This window comes from Micropterus salmoides, unplaced genomic scaffold (genome assembly GCF_014851395.1).
Source record: "Micropterus salmoides isolate LMB-PRFRI ecotype aquatic unplaced genomic scaffold, ASM1485139v1 Ms_hic_scaffold_155, whole genome shotgun sequence".
NCBI lineage: Eukaryota > Metazoa > Chordata > Actinopteri > Centrarchiformes > Centrarchidae > Micropterus > Micropterus salmoides.
The window spans coordinates 13,151-33,496 of NW_024040652.1; the positions used below are offsets into that span (position 1 = coordinate 13,151).

General features: G+C 40.1%; 1 protein-coding gene across 1 annotated transcript; it reads left to right on the top strand.

Annotated features, from left to right (window-relative positions):
• Nucleotides 1–178: 178 nt before the first annotated feature.
• LOC119904803 (anoctamin-1-like) lies at nt 179–19,206 on the top strand (the record flags this gene model as incomplete). Its single annotated transcript, XM_038721484.1, has 9 exons — nt 179–1,078; nt 12,698–12,790; nt 13,161–13,309; nt 14,065–14,119; nt 14,201–14,252; nt 16,708–16,763; nt 17,418–17,465; nt 18,191–18,255; nt 19,072–19,206. Coding segments are annotated over exons 1-9 (770 nt in total), but the record flags the coding sequence as incomplete, so codon positions are not given.
• Nucleotides 19,207–20,346: the final 1,140 nt, after the last annotated feature.

Genomic DNA, 20,346 nt, shown 5'->3' on the forward strand with positions numbered 1-20,346 from the left:
AAAAGCCCAGAAGACGTGTTGTCTTCACTGTCACTGTTCATCTGGTTTTGAGCAGGAGTACATTCATTAGGCTATAGTTGCAGAAAAAAGAGACGCACATTTGGCCAAAGTTATTTATAGTTGATTTATTGGTCTTATTCCATTTAGTCATATCACACACACAGTGATAAAGGAATAGAGGAGAGAAGAAAATAGATGCACAACACCACGTTTTAGAAACCTGTCCTGCTGATAAGTAAGAAACCAGCTTCTAGGAAGATATAAAAAAAAATCTCCCATCATGCCCAGAGCCTATAGAGTGTTCCCTCTCGTGCCCTCCATGTTTAGTCTCCCTCTCTACCTTCCCACTGTCTAAATAAAGAATAAAACTGCCAAAGGTGAGCTCACTGCCCACTCTGCTGCTGGAGGTTCTCACTTCAGTGTTTTTGAGAACCTGCCAAAAGCCACTTCTGCTTGTGTGTGCTGACAGTGCAGTAGATGTTTAAGTTCATTCAAACAGTTATTACATAACTCTGCTGCTTAAAGGTTTTGTGGATGCTGTCTTTTGCATTTGTCAATTTATTATTAAATTGCTTGTGATACCTTGCTGTGATTGAGCTTGATATGAGATGACTGGTTTCCTCTTTCTCACAGCAGTTCCAATGTTTAGCGCTACTGTTGAGTACTTACAGTATTTTGCACTCCCTTTTGATTTCTCCCTACAGGTCGTGGGTTCAGCTTCAAGCCCTCAGGGCGGCAGAGAAGGCCTTTACTTCTCTGATGGCCGACGAAAGGTTGACTATGTTTTAGTCTTCCATCAACGACGGCCCAGCTCCATACGATCTCTTGCCAGCGCCTCAGTTTCACATGACAGGTTATCCATTGTTTCCAATGGCAACTTTCCTTCAGTGGGCACAGATCCGGCAGTAGGAAGAGGAGTGGCATAGCGGGAGGGCAGCCTGCGAGTGTCGGTGAGGTGTTCATGGAGCTTGGAGGTCCAGCAGGGAATGAGCCTGCTGACCATGAGATACATCTAATCAGACAGGAATTTGAAGCCAACTTGTTGGAGGCCGGCCTGGAGATAGAGAGAGACAGAGAGGTGAGTGTGTATGTATGGCTACGCTAATGTTCATGTTCTCCCCTTCCTCTCTTCTCCAAGGCACAGTATTGTCACTTAAATTGCTTATTTGTTACTTCCTATTGTTATATAATTATGTGGTAACGCAGTTGTGAGCAAGCGGAAATGATGCAAACGCGGAAGTCCCTTAAACCTGCATCCTATCGAACGGCCAGCAGGGGCGACTCTTCTGGCTGTCCGGTTCCATTAGAAATAATGGTAAAATTAACCTACTTCTCAGCTGAACCAAAATTGCAGTTGTGAAACCTCCCACGGGCCACCAAACAGACAAAATTTGGTCTGACGAAAAGAGGTAGTTTCGGTCCGGATCAAACTGAACCATGGTTCGGTTCGTTTTTAGTGTGAAAGCATTTTTTGGATGGTTCGGACTTTCAGACCATTTACAGGAAGTTCAGCATTTGCCATATAAACCGGAAACAAACAAATGCACGGAGAAATGAGGACACATTATAAATCTCCCGGGACAGCTCACTGTCCTGTCAGCGACGTTATAATGTTCGCACAACAAGGAGGTTTAATTGCGACTAGCCTTCAGTATAGTTGGTGCTACAGGTAGTAATGCTATAATAATAATATAGTGGCAAATATGCATGTTAATTTTTATTCATTCATTCTTGTCAAAGACACCCACTGAACTGTTTAATAAACCAATCAATGTCAAGTATAGGGAGACGAAGCCCACATAGATGATGTATAGTCCTTTAGTGCGGTCGCAGAATTGCAGTGTGAAACCAAACCAAACCGTATGTATCAAAACATGAACTTTGGTTCGGACCATGGTGCGGACTTTCAGGTGTGAAAGTTCCCCTGTTGTGAAAGCCTTATGTTCGCTAGACAAAATTGTCAGCCCTGTGCAGATGCACCTAGCTAAGCAAGCTAGCAAGCTCCACACACGGCCGTTAGCTCCACCGCCTCGTCCAAAGTCCACAAACCAACGGGTGACGTTACGATGTCCACTTTTACATACAGTCTATTGTTTGTGAATGATGATTAGGGTGAAACTCTTCCTTATTGGTGGATTCAAAGTGTTGTGGAAAACTCACAACCAGCAACAATTTAATACAAGTCAAATTGTCACTATCACGCTGCTCCCCACGTTTGTCTTCCTGACAGTTTTTCAGACCAGATGTGTAAAAAAAGTTGAAATTAAAGTGCTGCTGGTCAGCCTCACTAAAATGTCCATAAACACACATACCAGAAAAAGATTTAAGTAGCCCTTAAAACAGCCCTTGCTGCACTGGCAATTTTTTGGCTTCAGGCAGGCCCCAACAGTCAACTAAAAGAGACTATGAACAGAATGTGTTGAATGAGAATAAAATATGCAATAAAAATAAGCAATATAAACAAACACAAGCTACTAGTGGAGAGTTAAACCGGCTGTGATATATTTGCGGGCAGCATAACAAGTTGTTAACAGAACAGCGACAGATATGGCATGTTAAGAAACAATATAGACAACAGCCACAACAGACACGGAGCAACATTAGCATTCATTTGAAGTTGTGTGTCTTCCCATCTGATGAATCTAAGTCTAATATTCACTTTCCTTTTAGACCTTTTAGATCTCCAGCAACTCCATGTTACTCAATATTCACCTGCTAATTGCTAACTTTGGCTGGTAGTGTGTTTTTTTGCTCAGAACAGCTGTGTGTTGCTGCTGGAAACAATGCTGATGAGAGTGGTGAGAGTTAAAATATTAAAGTTGCAAGCCAAAAAACAAAACAAAACAGCGAGCTGAAAGATGCTACAGTGCTCCATAGATCTGAGGGGAACTGCAGTGTCAGGTGATAATCCTCTGTGGGTTCATCCCTCTGAGAGACAATTTTCACATTACAATTATTTTTTTCCATTGTTAATTGAAAACACTGATTGGTGCAGCTTTAAGTAAACTATAGAGCATTAGTAGGTTATGGTCAAAAATTTACAAAACGACTAGCATGTTCCTTTGCTGGTGTGTTGGTAGATGAAGACTTTGAACTGTTTGTTATTTGGAAAAAGCATTGTTATTTAATCAAGATAAACAATCATGGGTCCACTTTTTATTCACAATATCTGGAGAAGTAATCAAGATTATAATTTCAGACATTTAGCAGCAGCCTGTGGTTTAATACACACAGTAAATGCTATAGTTTTAGTGATTTTTTAAAGATAAATGTTAACACAGGATCTGATGTAACTGTCTTGAGCTATTTAAGGTGAGCGCCTACATAGGAACCTGGCTCAGATGGAAGAGAAAAGAGGTGGGTGAGAGTGTGTTGTTAAGGATGTATTACGAGTATCTATTACACCAGCAGGAACCAAGTTTCATGAGGAGGTTTCCACTAAACTCTGAAATGTATCTTTTGTACCATGTTGTTCTGCCTTCCTTAATTACCTTGCAGCTGCTGGACAAAATGACAGAAACAAAGCATAAAAAAAGTGAGTAGGTCACAACCGAGAGGAGTCATTACGTTAATGCTGATTATCATTATGTGTGTCTAGGGATGCACCAAATGTTCGGCCACCGAAATTAATCGGCCGAAAATAGCAATAAAAGCAGTTTCCGTGCTCGGCCTCAATCTAAAGACCCAATCAATTTTACCGAACAATGTAACAATACAGTGTGGAAGCATTTTCAAGTGTCTGAGAAAGACGCAAAAATTGCCGTTTGCAGACACTGTTCTGCTGAATTGTCTCCTAGCACATCCACTTCATCTGTGGCTGACTTCTTAGAAAAGGCAACGATCATTTCTGAGAAGTCGCTTAAGCTAGCCGCACCTAAATTTGGAGGGCACACGTATTCAAGCCTTTATGGTAACGTTGATCCACTGAAACAGACCAGAGCGAGCTGACAGGCAGGTTAGCGACTTTATCCTGTCAGTTTCTCTCTTTCCAAAGACAAGTGTTGCAGTATGAGAGTCCTACCTGAAGAGAGGCTGCGAAGTCTTCACGTTACGCGATATGAGAACCACATACAACATTATTTTTCAAATTGGGTCGGACTTGATGAAATTAGCGCGAGGATACACATGTGACAACGTCCGGTTTTCAAAATAAGGTGTTTATAAACTATGGAAATAAGATTAATTGGATTATTTTCACAGAAAGTAAAACATTTACAGTTGTACATTAAAAGTAAATGGACACATGTAATTTACTTTACCGGACCCCCTTGGGCCTCGGACTCACCCACTAGTCACTCCAAATCCTGTGGGAAACACTGAGTAAAAAGCACATTTTTACTATTTAATTTATGCAATGGTTTATATTGTCAAAGTAAATGGGAAAAAATGGGAAAAACCTCAATATTCAGTATTCAGGAACGTTTTTCATTATATTCGGTTTCGGCTACAGCCAAGAATTTTCATTTGGGTGCATCCCTAGTGTCAGCTTTAGAGCAAACAAAGTGCACACACAATCATAGCCAAAGGCATGATAATATCCACCTGTGTCATTAAGCTCAACAAAATATTTCCAACTGTACTGTGTGTCAGTAGAATCTCATACACAGGTAGGACTGCTCAGTCAAAGCATTTAAACTAAATATTTTTTAATAATATCATAAATATGATATATTTTTCTGTGGCCTTACACAGTATCAAACTCTAATTTCTGTGTCACTGTGTTCACAGTGGACACAATAGCTCCATTTCATACTCAGTCATCAAATTCTGATCGTCAGATCAGTCCCAAACCCTAACAATAGGCAGTAATCTTGCTATGTGATAACAGTTGACTCAAATGACCAAAAAATTGACTTTTTTAACTTTAGCGCTACCTGCTAGTATATCATGGTGAGCACAAGGTTTAAATATCATAAATTTAAAACAAAGTGTTTATTGTCACACACCTTGATACCCCTCTGCTACATTGTGAGAGCTTTTAAAGGCCTCCTGAGCCCTTTGGGCTTCTGGGGTAAGGGGTCGAGCTTTAAAGAAATAATGTAGTTTTGCCACTTGAGCAAACCTGAGCAATGGAAAAAAAATCCAGTCTGATGAGCCATTCAGCTTTGTTTCTTCTTCCAGAAACACACACAAAGGAAACCTTTAACCTATATTCACTGCCAACAGCGTGGATCTGTATTGATCCGATGGCAAATATAAAGACTGGTGATTGTTCTACATGGTCAAATATATATATATTGAACATGCTATTTTTCAGGACCAAATTAGACCATTAGATGTGGTGGAGCTCAGAGCATTTGAACTGAACCCTGGACTGAGATATGAATAACTTCTCATTAAATATAATTACTTCCTCTCATGTAATGGAAATACAGTTGTCTCAGTTATGAGCTTTGTTCATGTTCTTTTGAAAATTCACATTCATTGTATTGATTCTCTAAACTCTTTCATAAATGACCTATGCTTCTATATGGCCGTTTACTGGATGTGTCTCACCTTTACTGCTGTTTCCCAATCGTGATTGAGTTACTTGCAAACTAAACTTTATTTTCACGTGATGTTTCTGTTGTTTTGTGTCTGCCTGTAAATACGACTTCTGTTGATTTTGGAGTCGGAATACACACGAGGGCCTGATGGTTTGATGTGAGCTGCCAAACTTTAATTCTATTCGCTGTAGCCAACACAGCTGCTGTGCTGACCTCTTTGTATCGATTTACTAATTTAGCCTGAAATGGGTAATTTTGTTTTGACATGTACAAATCGCTTCGCTGTGATTGTGTGTTACGTAGCAACCATTACTTGTGTGTGAGAGTCCTGTTTTTGGGTGGTGCGTGCACTGGTGTGTGTGTGTGTGTGTGTGTGTGTGTGTGTGTGTGTGTGTGTAGTAGGCGCTTGGCAGAACACAGTCTGTGTGCTCTGTGTTCTTGAAGTGGGGCTGCAGGCTCACTGCCACTGGTATACAAATGTAAAGTTGCACTCGTTACTAAGTAAACTACTGCTGCACTTTATTATAACTTAATTATCTGCACTTTAAATGCAGGATAGTGGGACTTTTACAGTGTCATTCCAATGTACAATATTAGAGTTTGTGTGATACCAATTTAGCTAAATACACGTGACTGTGTGGATTTGTGTGTGTTGGCTGGCATCCAGTTGGCAGTGTGTGCGGTCTGCAGGCTATAGTATTAAACAGATTGTTGACAGTGAGGCCACAGAGCCTAAGCAAGGATGAGATTAGCTGACTGATTAATAGCTCCTTATCTCATCTCACTGATAGAGGGGTAGATCGAATCTTCTGATGAGAGCAGACAGTATAAGTGAAAGACTTGCATCCCAGTACATCACTTGAATATAGTGACGGGTACAGTTTAACTGACATACATAATTAACACAATTATGCGCCTTCCATCCGGGTGTAGCCAGATGTGGTAGGAGGTGTTGGCAAAGAGAAGAAACTTTGTCTGATAGTAACTGTAGGTTTGCCTGTCACATATAGATACAAGCTAATAACAGAAAATCAGGAATGGATTTTGTCACTGCAGCCTGTGTGCAGGGGTAGTCTGTTTAAGTTTGACGTACAGTACCATCATTAAAAAGGGAATGTATTTGTACCAGAATGATGCAGTTGAATCGAATTCTCTGATCTGAATCTGAAATAAATGAACTTGCATTAAATGTTGACCTGTTGGTTTATAGGGGCATTAATTGTGTGGCAATTGTTTTAATAGACATTGTAGTACTTTGTGAGAGATTATGGTTAATCTAAGATTGGTTAACATGGTTTGTGGACCTGGTATTGAATGATGAACCTCAAATTTCACTTCACTCCAAATGTGCTATTTATTTTTTTGATATTTAATAGATCAGGACTCAATTTGGCTGTGTTTCTCACAGCAGGTTGAAAATGTGGCACTAAATGAATGACTCAGCGAATGAACCAACCTTTCAATGAGGCAACACAATGACTATAGCTGTTGTTCACGTCCAGGTCAACAAAGATAATAATAATTGTATTGTACAAGCCCAGTGGTCAGTGCAGAAGCAATAAATAACTTGCTTATTTAGACAGTTTGATTGAATTTATGGCTCAGAAATAATGTGAAAAAAAATGAACCCTGTAAATTGGCATATTTCTGTATTTTCTTTTGGCGAGGCTAAAGGTGCTGAAGAATTTGTTGCCATTTTTTTAGTTAAGAGTTGAACTCACTGCTGTTTGAGTGACTCTTAATGTTTCACAAAGCACATACACCGAATTAAGGTAATGAAAGGAAGGAAATATTCTAAGTTAAAAAAGACTGATTTAGGCCACACCTCACTCAGTCTCAGTAAGAGCAGGTGTGGTGATGGCTGTGGCAAGACTTACTGGAGTTTGGCCCTGTCCAAAATTATTTGAATTCAGAGTCAGTACTCACTATTTAACCAGTGTTACGCATTCCAGAATCAGGGCAGTATTATGAAGATATTAATTTATAATAGTTACATAGAGGTTAAGATCTCTGTGTTTTTACTGCATAATTACATGACTTAAGATAACTTAAGAAAAGTAAGAGGGAATAATGTTAAACACACTAAACTTGTTAAACCTTTTTAAGTACTTCTCCCAAATTTGTGGTAAAGTAATGTAAGTAAGTGCTAGTTGCTTTCAGCACTTTTGTTTTGGTGTAGGTGTGTCTCATGGTGTCTTTATGGAAGACAATAAATTTTGGGATTGTGCTTTGCCTTTTTCCTCTATCTCATGTCTCTGTGTGGGAAAACTTAAAGCCACCATCGGACAAAGGTTTTGAATTCATGTGCAACTACATTCTGCTTGTGTCCAACCTGTTTGCCTTCATATTAATTGGATGCTAGAAAAAAAAAAAGGCTTGCTTTAAGGCTTGTCGAACTTGTTGACTGTGTCTGAGGATTATTGAGCTGACCTTTGATTTCTTAGGGACATCCTCTTACAGAACATGCTTAATTAAATCAGAGCAAGATGTTAATTTAAGAAGTGGAGCTGGGACGTTTGAAGAGTTCACTCTGTGGGGGCTTGGGGAACAGAATGAGCAGGATTAACTGTTTGGTAAGACTTCCCTTTGGTAGAATGATTCCCTCCTGACAAATTACTTAAGAAGCGGCAGGACAGCACACTCCACTGTAGTACACCTGCCTGCTCAAGTCCTGCTGCACCACTGTGTTGTAGAGAAATGCAAATAATCCCCCAAAAGATCAAAATCACAATGCCAATGATATCTAAAGGTGCGCTACCCAAGAAGTGAATAGCAGAGATTGTGTTTGAAGCACATCCCAAAATACTGAAATGATCCTTTAAAGTTTCAGTGTGTAAGTATTAGTAGCATCTAGTGGTGAGGTTTGTGAATTGCAAACAGTGGCTCACGGTGCATTCATGTGCTCCTTGAACGGTTTTATTTCCCGAGTTGTGAAGTCGTTCTTCCGACTTCAGTGTGTGTTCATGTGCTGTTGAGTCGGAATGTGGAATTAACATGGACGCTATTACAAAGATGTGTTGGATTAGCATTATCAGAGCATATAAACAACACGCAGACATTAAGTTCACTTTACATGGACAGCAAACTAACCGTTACAACCATATTACAAAGTACATGTTTGCAAAATATGTATATGCAACATGTGATTTTGCACGAATCTGATTACATTTACCATTTCACAGTGATGGCAAAGCCAGCATGCGAGCAAACAAACACTCGTCTTCTGAAAACAATTACTAAACGCTGATCTAATCAAGTTAACCTTCCTTAGCTAGTAAACTAGTAGCAAGGTAATGTTTGATTGCTGATGCTGAGCTAAAAATTATAACCGTCCATTATAAGGCTAATGCACATAGTCATACAGTTTCCAATTCACCTTACCCACACGTGTTTGGACTTTGCGAGGATACAGGGGTATTGTACAATTTACCCGTTCATTGCCACTCATTCACAGCAAACTATTCAGTTCCTGTAAGGCAGCACACATTACTGAAAGCCAACAGGAAAAAAAGTTTTTGAGGGTGCTTTTTAAGACATGATTGTCTAAGCACAGCGATTGGGAGCAAGATGAAGTGTAACCACAACTGTTACACACTGTTAGTCCAAAGTACAACCATAGCTATGTTTGATGAACAGAGAGACAGAGTGGCCATCGGGCTGGGTCACTCTCCAAGCTACTGCAGAGCTTGTAATTGATGCTGAACTCTTTGATTTAATAAACTTTTATGATCAAGAACAGTGTCAAGCGGGTTTCCTCTCAACACATCATCGCAGCATTATTGTTCGGACACCACAATACCCAAGTGGAAATGTCTTTTAAATGTTATTTAAGTCATTATTTTGTGTAAAAACAAATAGCAGCAGGTTTGAGTGATTGTTGTAAGGGAAAGCAGCTTATCAACTCAAGTGGTTAGTTAAGATCTGTGCTTATTTTGTGTGATGCAACAGGTATCCTGTAGTTGTAGAATACATTGAGGTGATCCTCAGTGCAGTTTGACTTCGGCTTTCATGCTGCATTCTCTTTCTGTCTTTGTCTTAATTTGTCTTTTTCTGTGTGATCCATTTTGTCTACCTCTTACACTGTCTTTATCTTCCTCTCATTCTCACCATACTCGCTTCTCTTGACTCTGTTTCTCTCCACTTCACTCTCTACCCAGGCATCCCATCGCCCAACTGATCACCCTCTCATACTCGATGCCCCCCTCCCCCCCATCCAAAGACGCCCCCGGCTGCGTCCTAGTTACCCCCCCTACAGAGATAAGAGCTAATTGGAAATCCCTATACTAATTAACCTTCTCCAGGCTGAAAGGTATTTATATCCTCTGCTTTTTGATGGAGCGATAGAAAGAAAGAGAAGGGAGGGGAAGGGCAAGAGGAGGAGGAGGGAAAGGGGGGGCGAGAGAGCTGAGAAATTAATGTGAACAAGTGGGTGGAATATAATGGATGTTGGTAGAAGGTGGGTACAAGTAACTGAAGGAGGAGAGTGAGGTATAGATGCCAAGGTACAAGATTTAGCCTTTTAACATAATATCAAATTATCATTTCTAATTTCTTAATTTTGTGACAGAACAATAAGCACCATGAGCAAACAACACCATTGCTCAGAAGACTGTCAGCTATCAGTTTTCTGTTCTAAATTTACATTTAGAGTTACCAGGGGGTAGAGGCCCCAATAGAAAAAGAACTTTCAACATGTTTATGTTCTTCAGGGAGAGGGAGGAGGAAAGGCAATCAACAGGGGCTTATGGGAAACTAATTTGTAGAAACATTGCTCTTGCAATACCACATCTGTGAGATACAGATTAGCAGTTTGTTTACCAATCATTTACCATGATTATGTGTGTTAGCAGCAATTATATTAAGATGTATGGTTAATTTGACATGAATATATTTTTAAAATGCTACATTTAAAAGGGGGTGGTGGTCCAGCAAGGCGCAATTTAAGAACGTGCAAGCTCTCATCCCTGGTGGATGATTTTGTAATGTGAATGCTGTGTTTTTGCTGTTTCCCTCACAAAAATATTGAAAATAAAATATACAAAATATAGAATAGTTGCAGCTGTCATAACTTTCTAGAGTTGTAAAGACCTGTCTTAGGTATTACAAACTGTTGTGCAGTGTGCTGGCATCTTATAATCCTTCTCATAATGCTTTAATTGGTTACTCCAACTGGACTTCTTGGATCCTTTATCATTTTCTCACTGGTATCTTAAACAACCCAAAGGTTTCTCTTGAACCTCTGGCCACACCCAACATCACAGCTGCATGGTATTAGAGTACCATGGTACATCATACCATATAATAGACATGATGAGGTTTTCTTTCTCCTTAAAATAACAACTTTTTAAATAACTTCATGTATCTCCAATATTTTCACTTTGAATGAACTTACAACGATTGTTGTAAGTTGACTTAAAAAAATAACATATTGAAAGCATATTTCTCTGATCTACATGACAAACATTAAGTTAAGTTTACCATCTTCATTACACAGATAAATGTATCACTCTTACTTATTCTGCCATAACGCTAATTGGTTAGGGCAAAAATAACAACCCCTCCCAAATACAAAACAGCTAATGAGAAAACAACATGATCATCAGGCTTACAACAACCACGCATCATTGAGTTTATTCAGTTGATTTTGAAAGTTGTTTTCCATTTCATACAGATGGTCTTCAGTGCAAGGTAAAAAAATGTAAACAAACCTACAAGTTACCTACAAACATTTGACTTATGAATATACATACGTGTATTTTGTGACAAACATATTTTATTAAAGTAGTGTTAAAGCTCAGGTGGCGTTACGCTCCACTGTATCCCTTTATAAGACAAAGGACAGCGTGGATTTTAAGCAAGGGAGAAGATAATGAAATTTAAGAGGAGCAAGAGTGACAGACAGTGAGTCAATCAATCACTCAGTGAAACAGTGTCTAGCGCGTAGCAGAAGGTACTGTAATATATGGAGGGGGCGGGGGGTGAAAGATCTCAGGAGACGAGAGAGGAGAATGGGAATCGTTTCAGGTTTCTATCATTTGCCATGCCACCTTTCTCTTCTCACCCCCCACAGCTGACGGGGGTCTGAGAAGGGTCAGGTTACCTGGCTGTCGCCCAAACCGCAAACCAGCTCCACAATGACTGCTGCATAGATTTTGGAGTACCAGTTTTCACTGATCCTCACGGTGAACATGTTATGGTTTTTGTTTCTGTTAAATTGTAGCTCCTAAGTCAACTGTCAAGTCAAGGCCAGAAGGGGTTTTGTCAATGCGCTGATGTTCAGAATTCAGTCACGTACCTTTTGATTCTGTTTGGAGCTGCCAATTATCACATTTTGCTAATGCATCTTAATACTAAATAATAAATACAGTGTGGGCACTTGCCCATGATTCATTAGCAGGACAAGCTACATGAGTCAGGATTGTATTTCACATACAGTAAATACATGATTTCCGTTTGGTGGAGAAGATGTTAAGAACAAAAAGCATCCAATGTGTCAGGAACAGGCTGCAACAACAAAACAACTCCAGGCTTTGCTTTAGGAACAGAGGCTTTATCTATCTTTTATAAATACCGGTAATGCTGCTGGCCAAAACTGGTTAGCCAAAGTGTTTCAGTGGGTCAGGCTGATGCCAAGGATGGTTTTCTGGTTCAGATGTAAAGTGTAAGTTTGATTGTGCACTGCTATGCAGTCTGAAATATTGCAGCTCCAGAGGCCAGTTGTGAGGTCTGAAGACAAAAGCAGCTGAGAAGCAATTGTCTACAGTGAAGTGCACCACACACTGAGGTCTCTTCTGCTAATACTGAGTTTGTTGGCTATATTATATTGCAAAACACTGACAGATGGCCTGGTAAGCAGGTAGTTTCAGCCAAGCAAAATGTTTTGGGAAATAGTGTATTTCCCAAAACATAAAAGTTGAGGGTATAAAAAGTTAATTACTAGTAGAAAACATTCAACAAAGCTCAGACACTTTAAGGTGCATGTACAAACGGAGAAGGGGAAAATGGGGTTAATCAAACCAATAATCCTTGTATCTTGTTGGGAGATCAATTTGAAGAAACAAGGATGATTTGCAGCTCTCCAGGATCTAGACATACTGTATAGCACTAACTTGGACCCACTGAATTTGACCACATGACTGAAGGTTCCTGTCTGCATTCAATTACACAAACATTATATCTTATCTTTACATAAAGTTTTGTTTGTTTTTCAGTTGAAGAGCCCGAGCTTCACTCGTCTCCATGCGCCCTGGCCGGTACTATGTCGAGAGGCTGAATTTCTCAAGATTAAAGTCCCCACCAAGACGGTGAGCTCTCAGTACCAAGTTATGTCTTTTTTAAGCAGTCAGTGGAAACAAACATTATGTTTCTGGGTCCATCTACAGTTGTTGTTATTTCTGAGGTCAAGATAGACAGCAAAGTAACAATGCAGTTACAGTAGAATTTGATAGAAAAAATGTGTCAGCATTCTAAAACATATTTGGTAAATGTAAGATTTTAGTGTTTAGTTAATCATCCCTATACTGATATTTATACTAATAATGTAGTCGGGTCTCATTTCTACAGGCCTGCTCAATCCTTGAAAAGTATAGTTTCTTCAGACCTTTAAGGCACTTTGAACATCTCTGTCCAACATGTGAAATAAGTTGACTAATTCTGTGTTGTGTGCTTCATCAGAGTTATGAACTTAAAGAGGAAAGTGGGTTCGGGTCCAGCGTGAGCTCATTCTGGAGGAAACTGAACCACCCTTTCCAGCCCAAAGTACATCAGGAGCACGGGCGCATCAAATTTCTCTCACACTGCTTCTCTAGGGACAAACTCCACCAGTGAGACACACACCACACACTAACACTATGTAACTTTTGAAAGACCGGCACATTATTTCTCTTAAAAACATGTTAAAGCCTTACATGGTCTGGTAACAGTAGTTGATGTGGCTAATGTTGGCAAAGGTACGTTATATATTGTTCTGTAACTGACAAATCATTTTGCTGACTTTAGGACTCTTTTCTCCTTATGCTAATGATGCACTGCATTTAACATCATCATGCAGCCATCTTGTGGCCATGCAGCCGCTATTTAGCAAATGTTACAAAGGCTCATTTGAAAGAAAATAGAGATTTTTGAATGATTGCACTCTTGGTCAACATACTGTACATCTACCAAGTGATAAGAACAGAATTTCATGTCCCTGGTTTATTGTTGCAGTGATAGTAAGAAATCAGTATTATTTGAAAAAATTAGATCCAATAACATCTGAATGAAAAGATGTCTTATGATATGTGGCTTAGACTGGTTGTTTTGGACTTGGTTTTAAATAATATGAACAAAGTTTTATAGTATATCCCTTACCCTTTTAAGTTAAATCCTTATATGCACTACGTATAAGTATAAATCATCAGACCCAGTGATCTATTGGGCAGACGCATCACATTTTGGTGATCTGATCAATTAACAGGACAGGAAGGTTCCATGTGATACACTATAATAATATATGGATTTAAAGATGGTCGCACAGAAAAAGCCCACATTAGTATGCATAACGTTTTTTATTCATCGGTTGTGTTTTTGTTTTTTTCAGGTATAACATCAAATGTAAAGACACATTCTTTGACAATGCCACAAGGGCCCGAATAGTGAGTATACATTCATAATCAAATTTGTTTTTGCCTCATGTGGTTTGTATGTCCAGTCTAATATTCTTACATCTTTGTTAGGTGTATGAGATCCTGAGACGGACGGTGTGTGTACGGACATGTCAAACCATAGGTGAGGATAAAAAACTCTTCATAGGTAAAACTATGTGTGCTTGTGTGTGTCTGGTAGGAGTTTCCCAAACATATGCAGCCTTTTTCAGCCCTATGCATTCATGTTGACATGTACACTTTGACTTGGTCAGTGTTTAAGTGAATGACGTTAGGTGGAGCCATTCTGACTCTATATGCTTGCTGCTGGCGTAAGCATCTGACACATGGTCAATGATTTTTCCATTATGTTCCTAGTCAAAAATTGTGCACAAAATAATTGATTGCTTTAGCAATCAAAGCTGTTGGCAAGCAGCAGGAATTGTAGCAATGCAATCTGAAATCCTCCTCCCGACCCCTTGAAGTATGATGGCCGTTAGCTGGCATAGTTGGCAGCGTTGTCTAATGTTGGCGGTACGTTGTAAAAAGCACAGAGGTCTGTAGAAGAATCTACAGAAGAGGTCATGAATCACAAAACTTGTAGTGGCTGTATTGTGACGCTGTTCACTGATTCATTCTTCTTCATCCAACATCAGTTCAAAATGCAGGTTAATATGAGGTCGGAGTATTTGAAACTTGATTGGTTTGAGAGTTTTTGCTTTAAAATCATGCCTAGAAAATTAAAATCCCAGCAACATGTTCTGTAATAGTTGAGAAAGCCACAGAAAATGATCAAAAATTCAATCAGCCCCCAGCACGTATACTGTGCTCAAGAACAAACCGTGTGTATTTTCCCATTTTAAGGTTGAGATCAGAAAGGCAAAGCAGGTGGAGTGGAACACTTGTGTAACATCTTTGGCAAAGATGGCTGTCAGTTGCAGTTCAAGGTTGTGCTGAAACTCTCAAATACAATTGGACTGTGTTGGATGGACTACAGGTGAAGTGGGAGGTGATATTGATATGCCTGCTGGGAGTTCATTGGGGAGGTGAAGTGAAGTGGAGTGCAGTAGACGCAAACAATGATTGGATAATTGCATGAGATCAACATCTTTTTAACCCTAATTTGTTTGTTTGGGCGTTGTAGCAACAACCTGTTCCCACCAGGCTGCTCCTAGAAACTGGCTTCGCTCATTAACACCTCCTTCAACTGCAGTTGTCCACAGGGACAACTGGCAATTAAAATCCAGGCTTACCTCAGCAGCGGTGTCAGTTGTTTATGACATTTGTAAGCAAAATTTTACAAAGTCTATTGAGATGGCAACAACAGCTACAAACGCCTCCAAATATCTAAGAAACACAAAAAAATAGTGTCAATAAGACTTGAAATAAAGGTCTACCGCTGTCTGTAAGAGACAAATAAACCCCTATGGGGATTTACGAAATGAACTGGAATACATTCAGCACACTATCTGTAGCTAACAGCTGCCTATGCATTTATGACACCCATCAGTCCCATATAGAATGTGAGCTGACACCCGTTTCATTTCCAGTGTCCACCGTATGTCTGTTTGGCTTCCTCATCATAGCAGAAGGTCTCAGCCAGCGGGTGCTGATGGAGCTGCAGGGGGAAAAGGGAGAGAAATTAGAGTTGCATCTCGTTAACCTCGATTTCCTCTTTCCTCTTGATTATTGGTGTATACACTTTGTCACAAACATACACTCACCCACGTACCCCCCCACACACACACACAGCCCACTCCCTGTGTCTCTGTTGCCCTCCTCCATCTCCTCTACAAGTGGGTCATACTTCCTGGGTCAGGCTGAGATTGAAACAGGGGCCTCTGCGAGTTGTGGTTGTTTCTAGCTGGTTAAGTGGGTGTGTTGGTCGTGAGTTTCACAGCTAATCACTACATAGTTCCCAGTACCCTGATAATTAACTGATTAATTACTTTGATGACAGAGTCAGTTGTGTGTGCAGGTCATGTGGTGTGTCATACTAAAAGTTGCACTGCATACTGCAGATACAGCTAGTGTGCAAAGGAGACTGTTTAAAACATGGCAAATCTTAGCCCCCATGGCCAGTGTGAATACAGGGACAATTGCTATGTTCAGTTTTCATATAGAATGGATAAGGAAGTGGAACACAATTTATGACATTTAGAGTGTAATGGTTTTGACATTGGTATGGTGTGAAGAGGAATTTCATCTTCAGGAAACAATAAAATATCAAACCAACCGTGTGCAGCACTAGATTTAAGAGACAGACGGTGCTCTTTTTTTAATGGCTACCACTTTATTTCACGCCACATCTTGGAGCCATTTGGTGGATACTCACTCCTTAATACCAGTGACTCAACTATTACTTCACCAGCTGCTCAGATGCCTGGTTTAAAACTCCAATCTTCAGTCAAAGAAGTCCCGCCCTACTGAAGTTTTGAAGACAAATAAAGGTTAAACTATCAATACTTATCTCCAGTGGATACAGTACATGATTTACATAAAAGGGGATGATTTGGATGACAGAGCAGGAGGAAAGGAAAGCACCTCATTCAAACAATCCCTTGGGTTTTATGTCTCTGCTGTCTCTCTCTCTTTTCCAGGAATCAGCACATTGATAGCTAAAGGCGTGTATGATTCTGCCTTCCCGCTTCATGATGTAAGTGTGAGGTTTGGAATACCCACTAGACGTCCATTGGTTTCAATTAAATTCATTGTGATGTTCAACTTGCAGAGAATGGAAACTTGCTTGAAAAAGGAATCACAATCAATGCTTTGTTGGATCTCATTTTTTGTCGACCTTGTATCATATTTTTGTGACCCAAGAGCTAGCGGGTACAGGGGCATTTGTCCATGTAGCTGTGTGAATGAAAATGAAAATGAAAGATAAGACCAAATTCAAATTTTCAGCAGCTGGCGCTAATATTCTCAAATGTTGAAGCTATCTAAAAGCATATTGAAAGCACGAACAAGGAAAGTGACAAAATTGTTCTGAAAAGAGGTAAGGAAAGTAAACATGAGTTCCAATTAAGATGCTAAAACCAGTTTGGTACTTTTGGTTTTCAGAACATTTCTTATGACACTCTGTGCTGCCTGCTAGACAGATTTGAATGTTGAATGATTAGTTTTAAGTGTAGTTGGACAGTTTGTGTTTGATTTTATTGAATGTATTTTTGCAGCTTATATGTGTGTGTTAATGTGTGTATTTCTAAATGTTTGAGTGAGTGAATGAATGATCCCCATTACAGATCTCTGTGTGTTTGCATGCCCTGGTGCCCTCATGCGGTTCACCCTCTCTCTTTTCTCTCCTTAGGGTGACTATAAGGTCATCGGACACCTTGAGGAGAGGAGTGACAGACAGGTAGGCCAACTCCTCTTTCATTTCTCTCTCCCTCTGTTCTCTCTTCTTCCATCTGCTTCCCTCCCTCCTCCTCTCTATTTGTCTGTCCCATGAAAACTGCAAAAAGTGAGCTACTGTAGACTACCACTTCTCTAGGGCTTCAGAAAGTGACCTATGCTATCAAAAAGGGAAATTGTCTGTCATCTGAAAGTCTACTGTACAACACCTTTAAACTTGCAACAGCTGAAAAGCAAGAACAACTTTTCTAAACAATAGTTTCGTCTATGTAATTTCCATCTCATATCCTTTCTTCTTTCTTCTTTGAGACTGTTCTTCCATCCCATCTGCCTAACACTGTCACAGATTGGAGTTTAAGTTCAGTCAATATTTCTCAGAGGCAGAGCTGTGCTCAAGGCAGAAAGACAACATTCATTGACTGACATGAATGACAAACAAACAAAGACCCTTTTTTTGGAGTCAGCAAACAACAGCAAGCAACAAACTCTGGTCAAAATAGAAATGAAATATACAGATAGCAACTTCTCCATTCAATCATGTTCCTGGCATTTATGTTAAACCAATCAACCAGTCAAACTGCAGTTCTATGGCTTCATCCACTGAGGTTTAACTTGACCGATCAGATGATTTCTGCCTCCAGATCAGCTCTGGTTTTGAGGAGTGTTTGTTTCAAACATAGAACACGACAACATACGCCCATGCTGACTCTCTTTCCCGTCTGTTTTCAGCTCCTGCATGAAGAGTGGGCCAGATACTCAGCCTTCTACAAGTACCAGCCCATTGATCTGGTCAGGTAATGTGACCACAGCAGCAAACTGGGGGATATTTTTTTATGTGGGATGTTTTTGTTTCATGTAATTTGCAACTAAAGATAACTGTCATAGACATCTTACATATTTAGCGAAAGACACACTAGGTTTCTGTAGTTCACTAACAGACTTGTTATTTGGCAGGATTTTATCTTTAAATGAATGCACCACAGCAAATGAAGCACCACAAAAACACCACAATCTTAAATGACAATATTCACATGCCCGTATGGACTTTGATACAGTTATTAGTCACTTTAATCATGCCTCTTATCCAATCTGGCCGGGAAGTGATCCCTTTCTAGCTCAACCTCATTGTGAGTGTGGCAAAATCCACAGTCCTTGCTTTGTGCGAAAATGAATCAATTTGAAATGTGAAGCTAATATGAGGCTTAAGCAGTCTGAGTTAGCCATATACTGGGCATTACTGGGTAATGTCCCAGTGTTGTAGTCTTTTAAGAACGGAATTTCCTCTTTGGGATTTACTCTTTCCCTTTATAGCTTATTACGACCATTACCTTTCAGTGTATAATAGATTATTCTTTCATTGACTTAAAGTTGGTTGGTCTTTAAGGTTAGAGTTAATGTTTGGTGCAGTAGAGCTGCTACACAAACCTGAAAGAAAGTGCTTTGTAAATGCTCAGTGTAATGAATGAAAGCTCTAAATAAAACATCAACACAGGCCTTATTCTCTTTTAGCTATATATTTTTAAGCATTCTCACACATGTGTTGCATGCTGCTTAATACTTCACAGTCTGCTCTGGCATGACCATGAACTCCTTGACCTCTAACCCCACAGAAAGTACTTCGGGGAGAAGATTGGCCTGTACTTTGCATGGCTCGGTGTTTACACTCAGCTGCTGATACCAGCCTCCATAGTGGGAATCACTGTGTTTGGGTACGGCGTGGCGACAGTGGATACCAATATACCCAGGTACCACAGCACATTCATGCATGCAAGAAAACTATTGTGAAGTCCCACACATTTCAGTTGAATTAAGGTACAAAAGATGAACAAATCCCATTGAAACTTGACATGTTTTGATGTCAGTTCACTGCAATCAAAATAATACTAGTCTGTAATAATAAAATACTAACATTTAAAGGATGCAGAAAATTAGGATTTCTCCTTACCACAGTTTAAATGTATGCACACATACCCGTACCCCACACTAGACAGGGATTGCCCAGATACCTGCTGTATCTGGCTTTAGTCAGGGTGTGTGGGAGGAACACAGAAGGTACGGCTGGCAGTGTGAGTGTGTCATGAAGCAAAAGGTTGATAATTCCACCTACACTGACTATGAATAGGGTCAAGCAGAGAAGCTTGTATTGTGATTTGGTGTTCCATTCATTTCTCATGGTTAAATGTAACAGACACGATGATCTCTGGGTCTTTTTACAGGGACAGAATCCACAGACCTCAAAGCAAAACTTTAGTTAATTATATGGTGCTTTTCCTTACCAGTACCTACTCAACTCGACTCGACTCGACTCGATTGTACTCGGTTTGGCCGTGCTCCGTTTTCCATTGCAGATAGTACCCAGATACCCCTCAATGTAGCTGGTTGTCATAGCAACGCCACACACAACTGCCGCGACGCAATTTTCAATGTGACACACACACCGGCGGTCCACACAGCTGTCTCTTTATTTAAGTTAAAACGTTTCACACATTCCTCAGAATGTAAAGACAGATAAGCGGTATGAAAACCTTCCAGCTGTAGCGGTCTGTGTGACGGCGGGAGCAAGGGCTCTGTGAGCGGGCGGCTGGCCGGCTCAGGCTTCCCCCCTGTCACTTCCAGAGCTCCCGAAAACTTTCAAGCGCATTTTTGTTCCGCCATCACTTTTCATAAAACTGTCAATATTCGAAATCTACACAGCTGATTTCTCACCTGTGATGAAATTACATACGAAAACTGTAAAATATAAAACTTTGTGTTGCTGGCCTCCATCTGGCACATGCAATGATGATGCAGTTAATAGTGACGATTCTCTCTGACCAATCAGTAGTCTGCTGTGTTTTCACGTCACATTTTGTATCGCCTCAGCTCGCTTGGAACCTCGACGGAGG